This window comes from Theropithecus gelada, chromosome 4 (genome assembly GCF_003255815.1).
Source record: "Theropithecus gelada isolate Dixy chromosome 4, Tgel_1.0, whole genome shotgun sequence".
In the NCBI taxonomy this organism is placed as follows: domain Eukaryota; kingdom Metazoa; phylum Chordata; class Mammalia; order Primates; family Cercopithecidae; genus Theropithecus; species Theropithecus gelada.
This window is the reverse complement of record NC_037671.1, coordinates 131,775,934-131,790,914: the sequence shown is the minus strand read 5'-3', so window position 1 is coordinate 131,790,914 and position 14,981 is coordinate 131,775,934. Positions and strand designations below refer to the sequence as shown.

General features: G+C 42.7%; 2 protein-coding genes and 1 non-coding gene across 6 annotated transcripts in view; 1 reads left to right on the top strand and 2 right to left on the bottom strand.

Annotated features, from left to right (window-relative positions):
• TCP1 (t-complex 1) overlaps positions 1–9,652 on the bottom strand; it is an 11,882-nt gene extending 2,230 nt beyond the window's left edge. The window contains exons 1-8 of one of the 2 annotated variants that reach the window (XM_025384239.1): positions 8,722–9,064; positions 7,392–7,477; positions 7,076–7,204; positions 5,249–5,346; positions 4,736–4,846; positions 4,029–4,210; positions 3,312–3,438; positions 237–412 (exon numbers count right to left, since the gene is read on the bottom strand). In XM_025384239.1, the coding sequence (XP_025240024.1) occupies positions 237–412; positions 3,312–3,438; positions 4,029–4,210; positions 4,736–4,846; positions 5,249–5,346; positions 7,076–7,204; positions 7,392–7,477; positions 8,722–8,785 (973 nt within the window). In that variant the 5' untranslated portion in view covers positions 8,786–9,064. Of the gene's footprint in view, positions 1–236; positions 413–3,311; positions 3,439–4,028; positions 4,211–4,735; positions 4,847–5,248; positions 5,347–7,075; positions 7,205–7,391; positions 7,478–8,721 lie in introns of both variants that reach the window. The other variant, XM_025384238.1, reaches the window with a different exon arrangement.
• Positions 4,942–5,081, bottom strand: LOC112623983. Its single transcript, XR_003119317.1, has one exon. It is a non-coding gene; the product is annotated as a small nucleolar RNA SNORA29 (small nucleolar RNA).
• On the top strand, positions 8,505–14,981 carry MRPL18 (mitochondrial ribosomal protein L18). Of its 3 annotated transcripts, none has more exons than XM_025384244.1 (4): positions 8,505–8,921; positions 10,252–10,438; positions 13,827–14,058; positions 14,596–14,981. In XM_025384244.1, exons 1-4 carry the CDS (start codon positions 8,903–8,905, stop codon positions 14,665–14,667), a joined length of 510 nt encoding a protein of 169 aa, XP_025240029.1. In that variant the 5' UTR covers positions 8,505–8,902; the 3' UTR covers positions 14,668–14,981. The 3 variants fall into 3 exon arrangements, with proteins under 3 accessions (XP_025240029.1, XP_025240030.1, XP_025240027.1); XM_025384245.1 differs by lacking the exon at positions 8,505–8,921 and adding an exon at positions 9,764–9,952 and having other exon boundaries at positions 13,827–13,909; XM_025384242.1 differs by lacking the exon at positions 8,505–8,921 and adding an exon at positions 9,764–9,952.

The window sequence follows — 14,981 nt, the reverse complement described above, 5'->3', positions numbered from 1 at the left end:
AGATAGAACTATGTCATTTTTGAAGTGAACAAATTCAGTTCATGAATTTCCAACAACCTTAATGAATTTCTCCAGTTACATGAAAAATGGCTCTATAAATGTGTTGGCAGCACAAAGCATTAAGAGGATATAAACGTTTTTGAAGCTGTTTCTTATCAATATTCCAATGTAAAAAGACCTTTGATGGGGTCAGGTATAATGAAAGTCTTTTATGTGACAGCCAGCACAAGACATACCTCCAGAAGCTTTTGCGATGCGTTTAAGGTCCCTTTTTAAAACTCTTCTAACTGCCATAGCACCAGCCTCCACAAAATACTTCAGACACATATCATCAATTCCACCAGTGGTTAGAATAACATTGGCACCAGTCGCCAGGATCTTCTGAATTCTCTCCTTGGTGATATCTGATTCTCTGCAAAGTATTTTTGTAACCCAGAGTTACCTTCTGTGATTTTTAGAAATAATTTAGCTTTAACTTCCATTAAGTATTTATCACAAGATAATCATAGACTAAATTGTATTAACCTTTGTTATCTCTGACCAGAATTTACATTAGTCCAATTCATGGAATATTAGAAGGAATTAAAAATTACCACTTAGCTCTCCCCAACCTGAATTTGAATTACTAATCGAGAACTATGGTAAAACAGGGAACACAGGTCCTGCCTGCCTTCAAGGATCCAGTGGGGAGAGGGATTACCAATCACACTCCAGGGCAAGCGTCACTGAAGTGGTATGCAGAGACTACAAGCACATAAAAGACATAAATTTAGCCTAGGAGGCAGATAATGAAGTCAAGAGGAGTCCAGGCCGAGTGCAGTGGCTCACACCTGTAATCCCAGCACTTTGGGAGGCTGAAGTGGGCAGATCACCTGAGGTCAGGAGTTCGAGACTAGCCTGGCCAACACGATTAAACACTCTCTACTAAAAATACAAAAAATTAGTCGGGCCTGGTGGTGGGCACCTGTAATCCCAGATACTCAGGAGACTGAGGCAGGATAATCACTTAAACCCAGGAGGCGGAGGTCGCAGTGAGCTGAGATCGTGCCACTGTACTCCAGCCTGGGCAACAAGCGCAAAACTCCTCAAAAAAAAAAAAACAAAAAAACACCAGGAGTCCAGAGTTGGAAGCGCAAAAGCAGATAGAACCAGAAAAGTGAAAAACCTTGTAGGTTACACCAAACAGTCTAGATACTAAGAAGCTTAACATTTTTAAGCAAGACTAGTATAATGTTATCTGCGTTTTCAAAAGGATTCCCTGGTATCAATGTGGAAATTGCACTGAATGGCTTAAGACAAGGAGATAGTAACGTGAGATATAAGCTGACAGACAACCTAAACAGAAGTCAAACTTAATGGCTTGGGTGACTCCTGGAGTAAAATAAATACCAACAGTTTGGGGGGCAGGATGGGAAATCAGAGTTCAGTTTGGGACAATATTAAGTTTGAAGTCTCTGTTGTTACTCAGATGAAGCTCCCAGGAGGTAGTCACTTAACATCATGGAAACCACAAACTATGGGAGATACAGATTTGAAGGGACAATATGAGTGAAGCCATGTGAATAGATCATTCGAATAATTTTTAAAGTAAAATGAATTACAGATCAACCTCAAAGGCAGCTTATCTACTAAACAAGTACTGTGTGCTATACACTGTACTAAGGATGGGGCTACGATGCCTATGGAATCATTCTGTCTCTACCATTAGAGCTTACAATTCATGAGTTGGATAAACTCACAGTGAAAACTGTAGTAAGCCCCAGGAAGATAAAATACAGGAAGTTACAAAAGAATATAATTTAGATTGAAGAAGAAAGAAAAGTTTCTCTAAGAGACTAGCTTGGGTGTGTTTCTACAACAAGTCTAGACAAGAAAATGAAATGTAGGTAAATTTAATTTGGAGGTAGAAATCAAATGATGTTGGTGACAGATTTGGAGAAAAGGTGTTGGTAAAAAGGAGGAGTTAAGGACATTTCCTAGTCTTCTGCCTGTGTGGAGAAGTCCCATCACTAAAATGGTCAAGAGCAGATTTGCGGTATTATCACAAGTTCAGAGACATGTTTACTTTGAGATGCTTGAAAAGCATTCTGTTAGATAAGAGGTGTGTGACTTTGGAGCTCAGAGAAACAGCTTAAACAGTCTCTGGCATAGAGAGATAATACATGAAGTCATGGGAACAAGGGGCTATTCTGGAGAATATTGTGAGATGGTGGCCCAGACAAAGCAGTATCACAAAGCATTTCAAGAAGGACGTAATCAAAGGGTTGCTAAAGGTCAAGTAAGAGGAAGGCTGAAAATGTCTTCCGAATTTCACACTAGAGACCTTAACATGCAGTCCCTCAAATGGAGAATAGGGCTGAAAAGGGATGAGAAGAAAAGCACCAGAAAAGTTTTGTGTAGTAAATCACTCATGACATCTGGCTGTAAGGATGTAGGATAGGGAGTACCTACAGCAGGAGGATGTACGAAGAAGCCTGAAGGGACAAAAGAGCCACATGAAGATTCCAGAAAGAGCATAATTAGTAGGTATGAAAGAAGAATCAAAGACAAGGCTCTAGAGCAGAAGGAAACAGATTCTGGAACACTTACTGTAGAGCGACTGGCTTTGATGGAAGAAAGGACACTTTGTTGTATCAGGAAGGAAGGAAAAAAGAATACGCATGCAGATTGATTTAAAAGATGAGAGCACATTTCTTACCCTCGGCAAAGCTTTCTTGTAGGTTTGGTTTAACTACTGTTTAAACTATTCATTGTGTTTTTTTTGTTTGCTTTTTTAGACAGGTTCTCGCTGTCACCCAGGTTGGAGTGCAGTGGTCCAATCACAGCTCACTGCAGCCTCGACCTCCTGGGCTTCAGATTCTTACCACCTCAGCCTCTCAAAGTGTTGCGATTACAGGCATGAGCCGCTGTGCCCAGCCTAAACCATTTATTGTTTTAAGTGACTATTAGGCAGTCAAATCTATAGCAGCGGTCACACTACCTCCACCATGAGCTCTTCAACCACTAATATCACCTGTACCTCCAGTATCTAGCAAACAGTAGGCTACAGTCAATACCACACTGCTGAGTTCTGTACTGCTTTGAGGAAATTAGATTCCTGTCTTTTGTATCTTTAATATTAACAGACTCATACAATCAAAATTTCACAAAAAGACAATTTTCATATAGGTTGTATAACCCCAAATCCCTCTAAAAACACCACCAGGCTAATTTTTCTGGAAGTTTAAGTAAAATAGTTTGACTTGGCTAAAAATGTTAAAGTCCTCCAAGACACTCACACTTAAAAGCCCAAAAATAATCTCTCAACATACCTCTGTCTAATTTGGTCCAGTTTTTCAGGGTCTGTAATGACCACCTGTACACCAAGCTTCATTTTTGTTTTTTGCAGGCTAAAGTCAAGGCAAGCAATTTTTGCATTTACGATTCTCTTGGGCATGCCTACAATAGAACATAAGATTAAGTTAATACGTCTATCCTTAAAAGCATAATAAAGAGTACCCATAATTGATTGTATGTAAATACACAAATTTAGACTGTAATTCATTACATTTTCTCTTAGAAAAACTTTATGGCATTACATGCACGTAATTTCTTTTAATTCACATTCCTTCTAACGTGTTGTATGTGCTTTAAATTACAAAAAGATGTACTGCACATAATCCACAAGTTAGTTTTTTTTTGAGACGGAGTCTCACTCTGTGGCCCAGGCTAGAGTGCAGTGGTGTGATCTTGGCTCACTGCAATCTCTGCCTCCCAGGTTCAAGTGATTTTCCTGCCTCAGTCTCTGGAGTAGCTGGGACTACAGACACGTGTCACTATGCCTAGCTGATTTTTGTATTTTTTACTAGAGATGGGGTTTCACCGCATCGGACAGGCTGGTCTCAAACTCCCGACCTCATGATCCACCTGCCTCGGCCTCCCAAAGTGCTGGGATTACAGGCACGAAGCACTGCGTCCCGCCAAAGGAAAAAAAAAGCTAGTTTTAATCTGTAGCAATCTCATTGTATAAACCAAATCCCAAACCTTACCCTGGGATCCCACCACACAGTTGAGTGCATAGCCACTGATGAGCATACTCTCCGTTTGACTTCTCCCATGGGCTTTCAAAATATTAACAGAATTGACTGGATAGCGTGGCTGGCCTCTTGTGTCTGTGTATTTAATAGCAAGTACAGCATCTACTACCATGTTAGCAAAGAAATCACCATTTCTAAGCCAAAAGTTAAGGACAGTAACAGGCTTGGAATGGACAAAGGGTACACAAGTGAAAAATCAAGGATAATTTGAAAGGACTTCCTTTTAGTAACCTAACCTATCAAAGAAGCAAGCATTACGTCACCAAAATATTACAACATTATCACTATCTGCAATTCTTATCACTTTTAGACATGCTTTTTATTACCTTTTCACCCTAAAAAAGCAGGGAAAGCAACAGACAATTTCAATACAGCATTACTCCTCCCGACTGATATCAATTTGCATAAAATTGGTATTTAAAATTTTACTGCACAAAATTGATTGCTGCTGCTACTACAGGCGCGCGCTTATGCACACACCCCCACTCCCGAGACAGGGTCTTGCTATGTTGCCCACATTGGACTGAAACTCCTGGGTTCAATTAATCCTCCTGCCTCAGCCTCCATAGTAGCTGGGACTACAGGCACACACCACCATGCCCATCTCAAAGTCTTATGTTTTAAAAAGCCTAAATTTTATCTGACAACCACAAGGATACATTCCAATGATTTTGGAAGACATGGATGTCTTAGCAGCATTAATCAGGCAATCTCTTCCCAGTTCATCTGTGTTAACAATTAGGTTTTCATTGATATAACGCACTGCTTCCCTGTTTAAAAGTGTGGGGGAGAAAAACGTTTACAAAGTCACTACTCAAACTCTTTGCAATCATCATGCTTAACACAGAGCCAAAATGTCGTTAAGTAATATCTGTTCAGCCATTTCATATAGGAGGAGGACATGAAAAAACCCTCCCTCTTCAGATCATGGCAAGTTTAATCTATCCCATAAGCATAGCCACTAAAATCTATGATTAGGAGAAAATGTGGCAGTCAAATGGGAAAAAAGATACCGGTACAAGTTTTTAACTTCAAATATTACTACTTAAATGCTAAAACATTTAAATGGAATGTTTTCAAATTAAAATTTAGTTATTAATCAAAACATTAAGACAACACACTTTACAACTATTACATCAAAAAAAATTTTCTCTCTATGCAAACAATCTTACTTGCAAGCAAGTCGATAGCCACTAATAACTGATGTGGGATGAATTTTCTGTTTGACTAATTCATCTGCATTTTTTAGGAGTTCTGCGGCAATAATAACCTGTTGAGAAAACATTCACTGATCTCAGTATGCCAGATATTCAACATGCGCAATACACATGAAATGACACTAAAATGGCCATCTATTAGCCAAAATGGTGGTGGTGAAATGAATTAATTGGTTATTAGAAACCTGGGGGGTGAAGGGAGAAGAACGCTACAAAACACTTCGTCCTCAATGTTACTCATAAATTTTTGGAAACTGCCACTTTAAGCAAAACAACGGACAGCAATTTCTCAAATACAGTTGTTTATTGTTAACGCTGATGGGGGGAGGAAAATTTATTTTTTTATACATCGTTTTTCCTCTTAAAGTCAGTTTCCACAAATCCATTGTGGAGTGAGGTCTTACTGTATTATAAATGCAAATGGCCAAAACTGGGTAGGAGCCAGAAAAACATTCTAAGAAACTAGTACACCCAATACAATCGTGAAAGACAACACACCTATTACCTTTAGAGGGAGTGCTCAATAGAAGCTAAACCGTGTGACTATCCATATGACCTATATTAGGCTATTATATTATTAAAAACAGTTCTTATAAGTTGACATGAAACAGTAACAAATACTTTTAAACTAAGAAGACTTAAAATCTTGTCAGCTTCTTATGGGAAGAAAACTACACTTGTTAAGTCACATTATCATAAGTTAGACAAAGATCATATTCATATTTTAGGAGTACATTCCATTCTTTCATGGCTGAAGTTTAATCTAGAAATACATGTTCCCCACAAACTATCTCGTTTCTCCAGAATTAACACCTTTCTCACCAAACAAGTGTTTCTACTATACCAGCATGCTGGATGATCTATGAAGTTTATACTGTATATCAAGTTTACTGACTCGAAAAGATCACACTGTCCTATCATGATGTATTTATTAATTTCTCACACTCCCATTTTGAATTCCTGGGATTACCTGTCAGGATTTAAAAAATAAAACAGGCTTAGTGCAGCAGCTCATGCTTGTAATCCCAGCACTACAGAGGCTGAGAAGGGAGGATCACTTGAGGCCAGGAGCTCAAGACCAGCCTGGGCAACATAGTGAGACCCTGTCTCTACCGAAAAAAAAGAAAAGAAAAAAAAAATTTTTAATTATTTGGTTGTGGTGGCATATGCCGGCAATCCCAAGCACTCTGGCAGGCTAAGGCGGGAGGATTACTTGAGCCCAGGTGTTCCAGGCTGCAGTGAGATATGACAGCACTGCAGCACTTCAGCCTGTGCTACACATGGTCTCTTAAAAAAATAACACAAAAACATTGTTTCTCCCCCAAATTGGTAACATTTTGTTCTCTAAATAATTACACTTTAGAGCTTTCCAAGTCTCAAGGGGTGATGCGGGAGGAAACAAGATTTTTGAGAGACCATAAAAAAATCTGTGTGATGTCTGAACACTGCCATAAAGAGAAAAATAAGCCCTCAAAACTTGTGAATACCAACATTTAAAACAATGGGGCTATGTTAAATGAACTCAAATTCTTTCCTACTTAAACTGTACAAACAAGCTATAACTACCAACTTACAAATTGTGTTTGTGAATCTGTACCTAAGAAGCTTATTTTCCCTCTTAAATGCGTTAACTTCTTTTGTTTTTTCTTTTTGCTCAATCATCCGGGCATTCAGAATATGTAACTTATTTCTGACCCAGCACAAATGACCCACTTATGGCTTCAACTTTCTCAAAGTCGGTTGTTTTTAGAAAAATGATCATTCTTTAGGCAGTCTACCTACCACTGATGTAGTTCCATCTCCAACTTCTTTGTCTTGCAGATCAGCCAGCTCACAAAGAACTTTAGCTGCAGGATGTTCAACTTCCAGTAACTTGAGGATGGTTGCACCATCGTTAGTAATGGTCACATCCTAAGAAATTAGCAGGAAAAAATATGAACCACTCATAGAAATCAACACAGCCCCATTATAATACACATTGACCTTTAATATCACCTTCCAGTACCTGGATTCTGATAAAATCAAAGAATGAACACAGCAAAACACTGAAAATAGTTTTACTTTAAGGCAACTAACACAACAGTTAACGTGTACTTACACCGATATCATCCACCAGCATTTTATCCAAGCCAACAGGACCAAGAGAACTTTTTACAATATTGGCAATCGAAGCTGCAGCCATAACTGTAGACAATTAAAAACACAAATAAAAAATAAGAATCCACAACTCTGAAAGACAGTAATTTCAACCTAAAGGTAAATGACATCCAACAGCCCCTGTATTTCCCAAATCTACAAATCTGCGTTATTTAAAAACCACTTACTAGGAACCTAAATGGGGCGGACACTGTGGCTCACATCTGTAATCCCAACACTGAGATGCTAAGGCAGGATAGCTTGATGCCAGGAGTTCGAGACCCCCTTGGGCAACATAGCGAAACCCATTTCTACAAAAAATAAAAACAAAGCCAGATGTGGTGGCGCGGGCCTGTGCTTGGAGACTGCAGTGAGCTATGCTGGCACTCCCGTCTGGGCGACAAGTGGGACCCTGTCCCTAAATAAAGCGAGCCTATTTGGCACAGCTTTGATGAGGGGGTGGAATCTGATGGCGGGAGAAAAAAAGTAATAACCACAATTTCATGCTCTGCCACTTCGTACAGCTATGCCAGCCTTTTCCTTCAGATCCTGCAAGGTTTTGCTCATTAAAACTCTTTTTATCTGTGAGGAGAGAAATCGGTAACCAACGGGGAAGGTACTTTCAGATTTGTTTACGAAAAAAAATTACGAATCTATCAAAAAACAGTGCGCTCTGTAGGTATACAAAGGCCCGACAGCAAACGCTCTGCTAAGTTGGCGCTGCCGTCTCCTGGGGTCAACTGCACTCCAGTGGCGGTTCCCGTGCTAACTCTACTTTAAGATGCTATCAACCGAGAGAGAGCCGGACGCCGGGCGCCCGACCCCGACTGCCGCTACGGGCGGACAGGGCACCGGGCTCATCCGCAGGGGCGCGGATGAACCTACTTTTTCCGGTAAATGGTCCTGAAACGAAACCTGGCGTTTAACATGGACGCTCAGGGGGCCGCCCTGAAACAAAAGAGGATGCGAGGCGTGGCCCGCACGTGCAAATCCGGGAGGCCCGCTTTCCCGCGGAGGGGCGCGTTTCCAGCGCCGCCCCGGACACCACATCCACGCGGTGCCGGTCTCAAAACCCGGCTGCGCGCTCCGGGGCTCCTCCCCGTTGTGGGGAGAGGGGTCGACAGCGCCCTGCCCCAAAGAACGGCGGGTAGGCCGGGTCCGGCTGCGGGGCCTCCAGGCCCTTTCTGCAGAGGTAAAGGAGGAGAGGCACGAAGCGGTCAGCCGGGGTCCGGTCGCGATGGGACTCGGCCCTCCCAGCCCGCGAGCCCGACCCAGGCCCGGCCCTCCCTTACCGTTCTGGGAGCGGATCGCTTCCCCAGTGCTGCGGTCACCGAACACGGACAAAGGCCCCTCCATCTTCGCGGCAGCGATACACGTTGAATTCTGCTCACAACGCGGGAAACCAGTATCGCGGTCCCTCGGGTGACCGGCGACCACAGCAGTGGCTGCGACGGCGTGGAGGGTACCCGAGCGATGCCCCAGGAGCTGTTGGGTAACACCGCCCTACCCGCTTCCCGGCTGCCCCGGCCGGCCCGCGGGGCACGGCGGGAAGGAAAAAGAGGCGGGGGCAACAGGAAGAGAAACGGGAGTGTGCCGGAAGTGAGGCTCTCGGGAAGGGGCGGGATCGGCATTTTTATCCAATTAGATAGCCGATGGGAAGGGCGCGAAAGCGGAGAACGGAAGTCGGATCTTGGACCGCTGGAAAGAGGCGGAACCTTCGCTGCAAACAACCTTGCGCAGACGCAGTGGGCCATTCTAGTGCCTTCTAGAAAGGTTGTAGGCGGGTGGAGCTTGGAGCTGGGGTGTAACTGGAGGGGCGGGCCCTTCTCCAAGGTAGAGTTGAGGTTCTGAGCGAGTCTTGCGTTTTAGCTTTAATGTCTTTTCCTCGTCCCTGCTCGGGGAGCGTAAGGCAAATCGGCCGGCTTTGCTCCAGGCCTCAGGAGTATAAGTTTAGGGGCGCGAACCTGGGTGGGACGGGGCAGTTTTTCCAGCGGGCCATACGGAAAAATTTTTGGTTCGAGGAAGACAACTACCCTTTTTAAGGAGAAAACTGCACCGTGCCCTGCCTCATTTCTACGCGGTGCCCAGTAGGGGTGTGTATGGACCAGTCAATGACCGCCCAAGATCTCTTAGTAGACAACTCAAATATGGTTAGGTGAAGTTGTGGGTGCCTTTGACCCTGGACTTCAGCAAAAAGCGTGGTCGTGGGCGTAGCTACGAGGTGATTGGTGGGTTCCAGGGCCTGCGTGCCCCTCCACGTGAGCGGTGATTGGCGTTGCCGGATAACAGATCCTCCTCCTGGCCACTCAGTGGCTGAGGACTTGCTACTTCCGGGTCGGGGGCGTCTGGTGTGGAGAGTTTGGGGGTCTACAGCAACCAAAGGCTTTTCCCTGACTTCGTATAATTGCGGCAGGCGAGCGAGTGAGTCGTGCGTGAGGAAAGAGAGGCAAGGCTTTTCCGAGATCGTCTCGGCGATGGCGCTTCGGTCGCGGTTCTGGGGGTTCTCCGTTTGCAGGAACCCTGGTAATTAGACTTGGCCCCCTTCGCCCAGCTGATTGGCCAGGGTCTGCACAGTACTTTGGAACGTGCGGATTCTATTGTGTATTCGACGTGCCGGATCGAAATAGAGTTCGCGGCACTGCGAACACCTCAGTAGGAAGTTAAGGACGGGGTCAGTGCTGATTCCACCCCGTGGGCACACGTATTTTTCGTCCGCTGGGCCTGAAGACTGGGGGTGTGAAAGGGGATAGACGTTAGAGCGAGTTCGTGTGCTGTCCGTATCCGTCATTTTTAAGCCCCGTGCGGTTGTTTCCGTTGCCCAGGGTGCAGGTTCGCAGCCCTCTCAACCAGCTCCAAGCCGGCGGCGAAGCCTGAAGTGCACCCTGTGGAAAATGAAGCTGTCGCCCCAGAGTTCACCAATCGGAACCCCCGGAACCTGGAGCTTCTATCTGTAGCCAGGAAAGAGCGGGGCTGGCGGACGGTGTGGCCCTCCCGTGAGTTCTGGCACAGGTAATTAAATCTGCTTGTGATTGACAGAGAAGGACACTGCACCCTACGGACTATTTTAATTCGTTCAACGCCAGGCTCTCTCCCAGGTAGCTGCCATGCGGCGGGTAGAGGCAGGGTTCGCGGAGGGGCTGGAACAAACAGCAAATAGGTGTGATGGCGGATATTTAAAGAGGATGTTAGAGTAGCGGACAGGATACCTACTAAGGCCTGTCTGAGGAGGTGACATTTAAGAAGCTGAGATCTGAAAGGAAGAAGCCGAGTCATCTGCCAGAAAGAGCATTCCTAGCAGAGGAAACTGCTGGGGTGTTTGAGGAACTGAAGGGCTTGTGGATGTGAAGCTCAATGGGCAGAGGGTGAATGGCCTAAGATGAACATGGAGGGGTAAGGAGGCGACAGATCATTAACTTTGTAAGTCAGGATGAGCACTTTAGACGTTTTTTTCACTGTAATGGGAAACGACGAGAGGATTTAAAGCTTGACCCCGAACTAGTTTTGCAAGATCTTTCTGACTGGGCGCGGTGTCTCATGCCTGTAATCCCAGCACTTTAGGAAGCCAGCCAGGGAAGGCGAATCATCTGAGGTCAGGAGTTTGAGACCAGCCTGGCCAACATGGTGAAACCCCGTCTCTACTAAAAATACAAAAATTAGACGGGCATAGTGGTGCACGCTGTAATCCCAGCTACTCTAGTGGCTGAGGCACGAGAATCACTTGAACCCAGGAGGTGGAGGTTGCAGAGATCTGAGATTGCACCAGTGCACTCCAGCCTGGGCGACAGGGCAAGATTCTGTCTTTAAAAAATAAATAAATAAATAAAAATCATTCTGGCTGGTTTTTGGAAGACTAAATTTTTAAGGGAACGGGAATAGAAGAAAGACCAGCTAGGAATCTAGCATGACATGAGATACTTTGTTATAAAGGTGGTTGTTTAATGAACACTTATATTTGCCAGGAATTATGCTACTTGCTTTATATTTTCTCATTTAATCCTTAAAATTACATCATGAAGCAGTTATTTCCCCCATTTTACAGGAGCAAAGAAATTGAGGTTTAGGGAGACATGATTAATAAGTGCCAGAGCTAAGATTCATGTATGTTCTGACTGACCTCAGAGCCAGGACGTTAAGTTATTACGACTATACTACAGCATGTAGGTGTTTATCAGGTTTCTCTGCTGCTGATCTCCTTGGTGAGGATTTGTTAGAATTTCTTAAGGACTTTAAGGGCTATATAAAGTTATACGAGTAAGTTGGAAATCATAACTATGTGATGTATTATTTATTTATTGACCAAACATTGTACCTATATCACTTGCTGGGCATTGTGTTAGATTCAGGAGGTACAAAGATAAAGTAGAAGTTATCCCTGTCACCAAAAGTCCAAGTTTCATAGTGGAAAGTGGAATGGGGATAATGATGTGTTACAGTTGCTGTGATACATTTTTACTCATAGAGGAGGGAGTCTTTCAAGAAAGAGATAGGCAGTTCAATTTTTAAATAATCTGGATCTTAAGGCTAAAGATCTTTTGAAACACCCAACCTATTACTTTCTTTTTTGTTTGTTTTTGAGACAGGGTCTGGGTCTGTTGCCCAGGCTAGAATGCAGTGATATGATAACCTGCTTACTGCATCCTTGACTTCCCTGGGCTCAAGCAATCCTCCCACCTCAGCCTCCTGAGTGACTGGGACTACAGGCGCATGCCACTACTCCCAGCTAATTTGTTTTATTTTGTTTGAGACAAGGCCTGGCTGTGTCACCCAGGCTGGAGTGCAGTGGTGCAGGTATCAGCTCACTGTGACCTCCGCCTCCCAGGCTCAAGCGATTTTCCCATCTCAGCCTCCTGAGCATCTGGGACTGCAGGCACGCACCACCATGGCCGGCTAATTCATTTATTTATTTATTATTATTATTATTTTGCTATTTTTTTGTAGAGATGGGGTTTCACCACTGCCCAGGCTGGTCTCGAACTTGTGAGCTCAAGAGATCTTCGTGGCTCAGCCTCCCAAAGTGCTGTGATTACAGGCATGAACCACTGTGCCCAGGCCCAACGTATTACTTTCACTTAATATTTGGATCATTTAAATAACTAGAGATGTGTTTTCTCATTTTTTTCTCTGTCTGCCCTACTCGCAATATTAAAAGCAGAGAATTTCAGAATGTTGTAGTAGGGAATGACCTTTGACATAATGAATCAGGCCCTTCATTGAACAAATGGTTTAAGGTGGCTCAGCAAACTGTGGCCCATGGGCCAAAGATAGCTTGTGAGCTAAAAATAGCTTTTACTTTTTTAAGTTAAAAAAAATCAAAATAACATTTTTTAACTTGTGAAAATTAAATGAAAATCAAATTTCATTGCCCACAAGTTCTTAGAACACAGTTTCTTAGGACATAGCTGTAACCATTCTCATTTGTTTACACATCACTTGGCTGTTCTAGCACTACAGTGGCTGAGTTGAACAGTTTCAACAGAAGCTGTGTGACCTAGAAAGCCTAGAATATTTACTATTTGGCACTTTGTGGCAAAAGATCGTTGACTCCTGGTTTAAGAGATTGTGATTTTTCTCTAGCCTGAGAGACAGACCCTGTCTCAAAAAAAAAAAAAAAAAAAAGGCCATATGAAACTGGACAGGACACAGTGGCTCATGCCTGTAATCTCGGTGCTTTGGGAGGTTGAGAAGGGTGGGTCGCTTGAGGCCAGGAGTTTGATACCAGCCTGGGTGACATAGTGAGACCTTGTCTCTTCAAAATAAAATAAAAATTAGCTTGGTGCAGTGGCATGCACCTGTAATGCCAACTACTTGGGAGACTAAGGCAGGAGAGTTGCTTGAGCCTAGCAGTTTGAGGCTACAGTGAGCTGTGCTCCAAACTGGGTGACAGTGAGACCCTGTCTCTGAAAAATAAAGCCATATGACATGGTTTGATGTCATATTTAAATATGCATACCTTGAGATTATAAAAAAAATTTAACATTTTCTGTTAGTACTGTTATGATTTCAGTTTTTACATTTAAATTTTTGCTCCGTCTTATATTTATTTTGGTACTAGCTGTAAAATAAAAGCAAAGAGTAAGTATATCCACATCATGTGTATGTTTAGTAACTTAGGTCTGCCTCTTCAAATCTCTTTTTGAAGTAGATCTGTAAATGAAACTCAGCTCTTCAGAAACAAATTTCTTCATGATAATTGAACTATTTAGTTTGTTATTATTGAGTATATTCTCATAAAGGCGGAGGAAAAACACTTCCCAAGCAAAATCCAAGTTAAATATGTTGAAGTAAATTAACCAAACACTGGATTGTTGAAAAATATTTAGTCATTTATTCACCTGAATTAACGTAACTTTAGGATACAGATTTTTCTGTGATTTTATTATCTTCTCACCCCATTTAGGTTGCGAGTTATAAGGACTCAGCATCATGTAGAAGCACTTGTGGAGCATCAAAATGGCAAGGTTGTGGTTTCGGCATCCACTCGCGAATGGGCTATTAAAAAGCACCTTTATAGTACCAGAAATGTGGTGGCTTGTGAGAATATAGGACGAGTACTGGCACAGAGATGCTTAGAGGCGGGAATCAACTTCATGGTCTACCAACCAACCCCATGGGAGGCAGCCTCAGACTCGGTATTTTTGTTTTCATGTACTTATTGAAAAAGTATTGTGTTAATTCTTGGCATTAGATAACTTACATAATAATAACAGTTTTTACTTAACAAATACTTTCCATATGTCAGATCCTTTGGTGAGTACTCAACAGTGTTACTTAATTTAATCCTCACATCAGTCCATCGGGTAGGGACTAGTATTCTCATTCTATACAGAAATAAACTGAGGCTTACTTGCCCAGAGTCAATGTATGGTGGATTTCAAACCCAGGGTGACTGAATCTGTAGTCCATGATGTCAGCCACTATATTTCCTGTTCATATGTTGACATCTTGTCCATATAATATTTTGAAATGCTACTGAACCTTGACATCTCTACATTTCCTTTTTACTTAATTATGTCATTATTAAGATTACTTTCTGAAAAACCATTGTAGGCTGGGAAGTTAGCAAGAATAAATCAATTTATTTCTGTCTTTTGGAAAGTGAAAGTATTTTCAGCCTACTGGTGCTGCTGACTTAATCTTTTCCTTTGTTTTCTGATCTTCAAAACCAGATGAAACGACTACAAAGTGCCATGAGAGAAGGTGGTGTGGTTCTACGGGAACCTCAGAGAATCTATGAATAAATGAATAAATGGAAGCATTAATTGTTTTGAACATGTAAATATAAAACTGTCAGCCACTACAGCCATCAAAAGAGAGCATCTGGAAGAATAGCCAGCTTGGAAGTTTTACAGCAATAATGTTGCAGTGGAATATTATTTGTAGTTAAGGTCATCCTCCTCCCCTTTCTGTTTTTTTAAATCAAGAACTACATTCTGCCCCTGTCTTGGGCTTCAGAAGCATCTAAGAAAAGCAGTCGTCAATTATAATTAACTTTCAAAGGGCAAGTCAGAAGTTGTTTATAAATTACAAAATAAAGGCATGTTATGAACTCTTA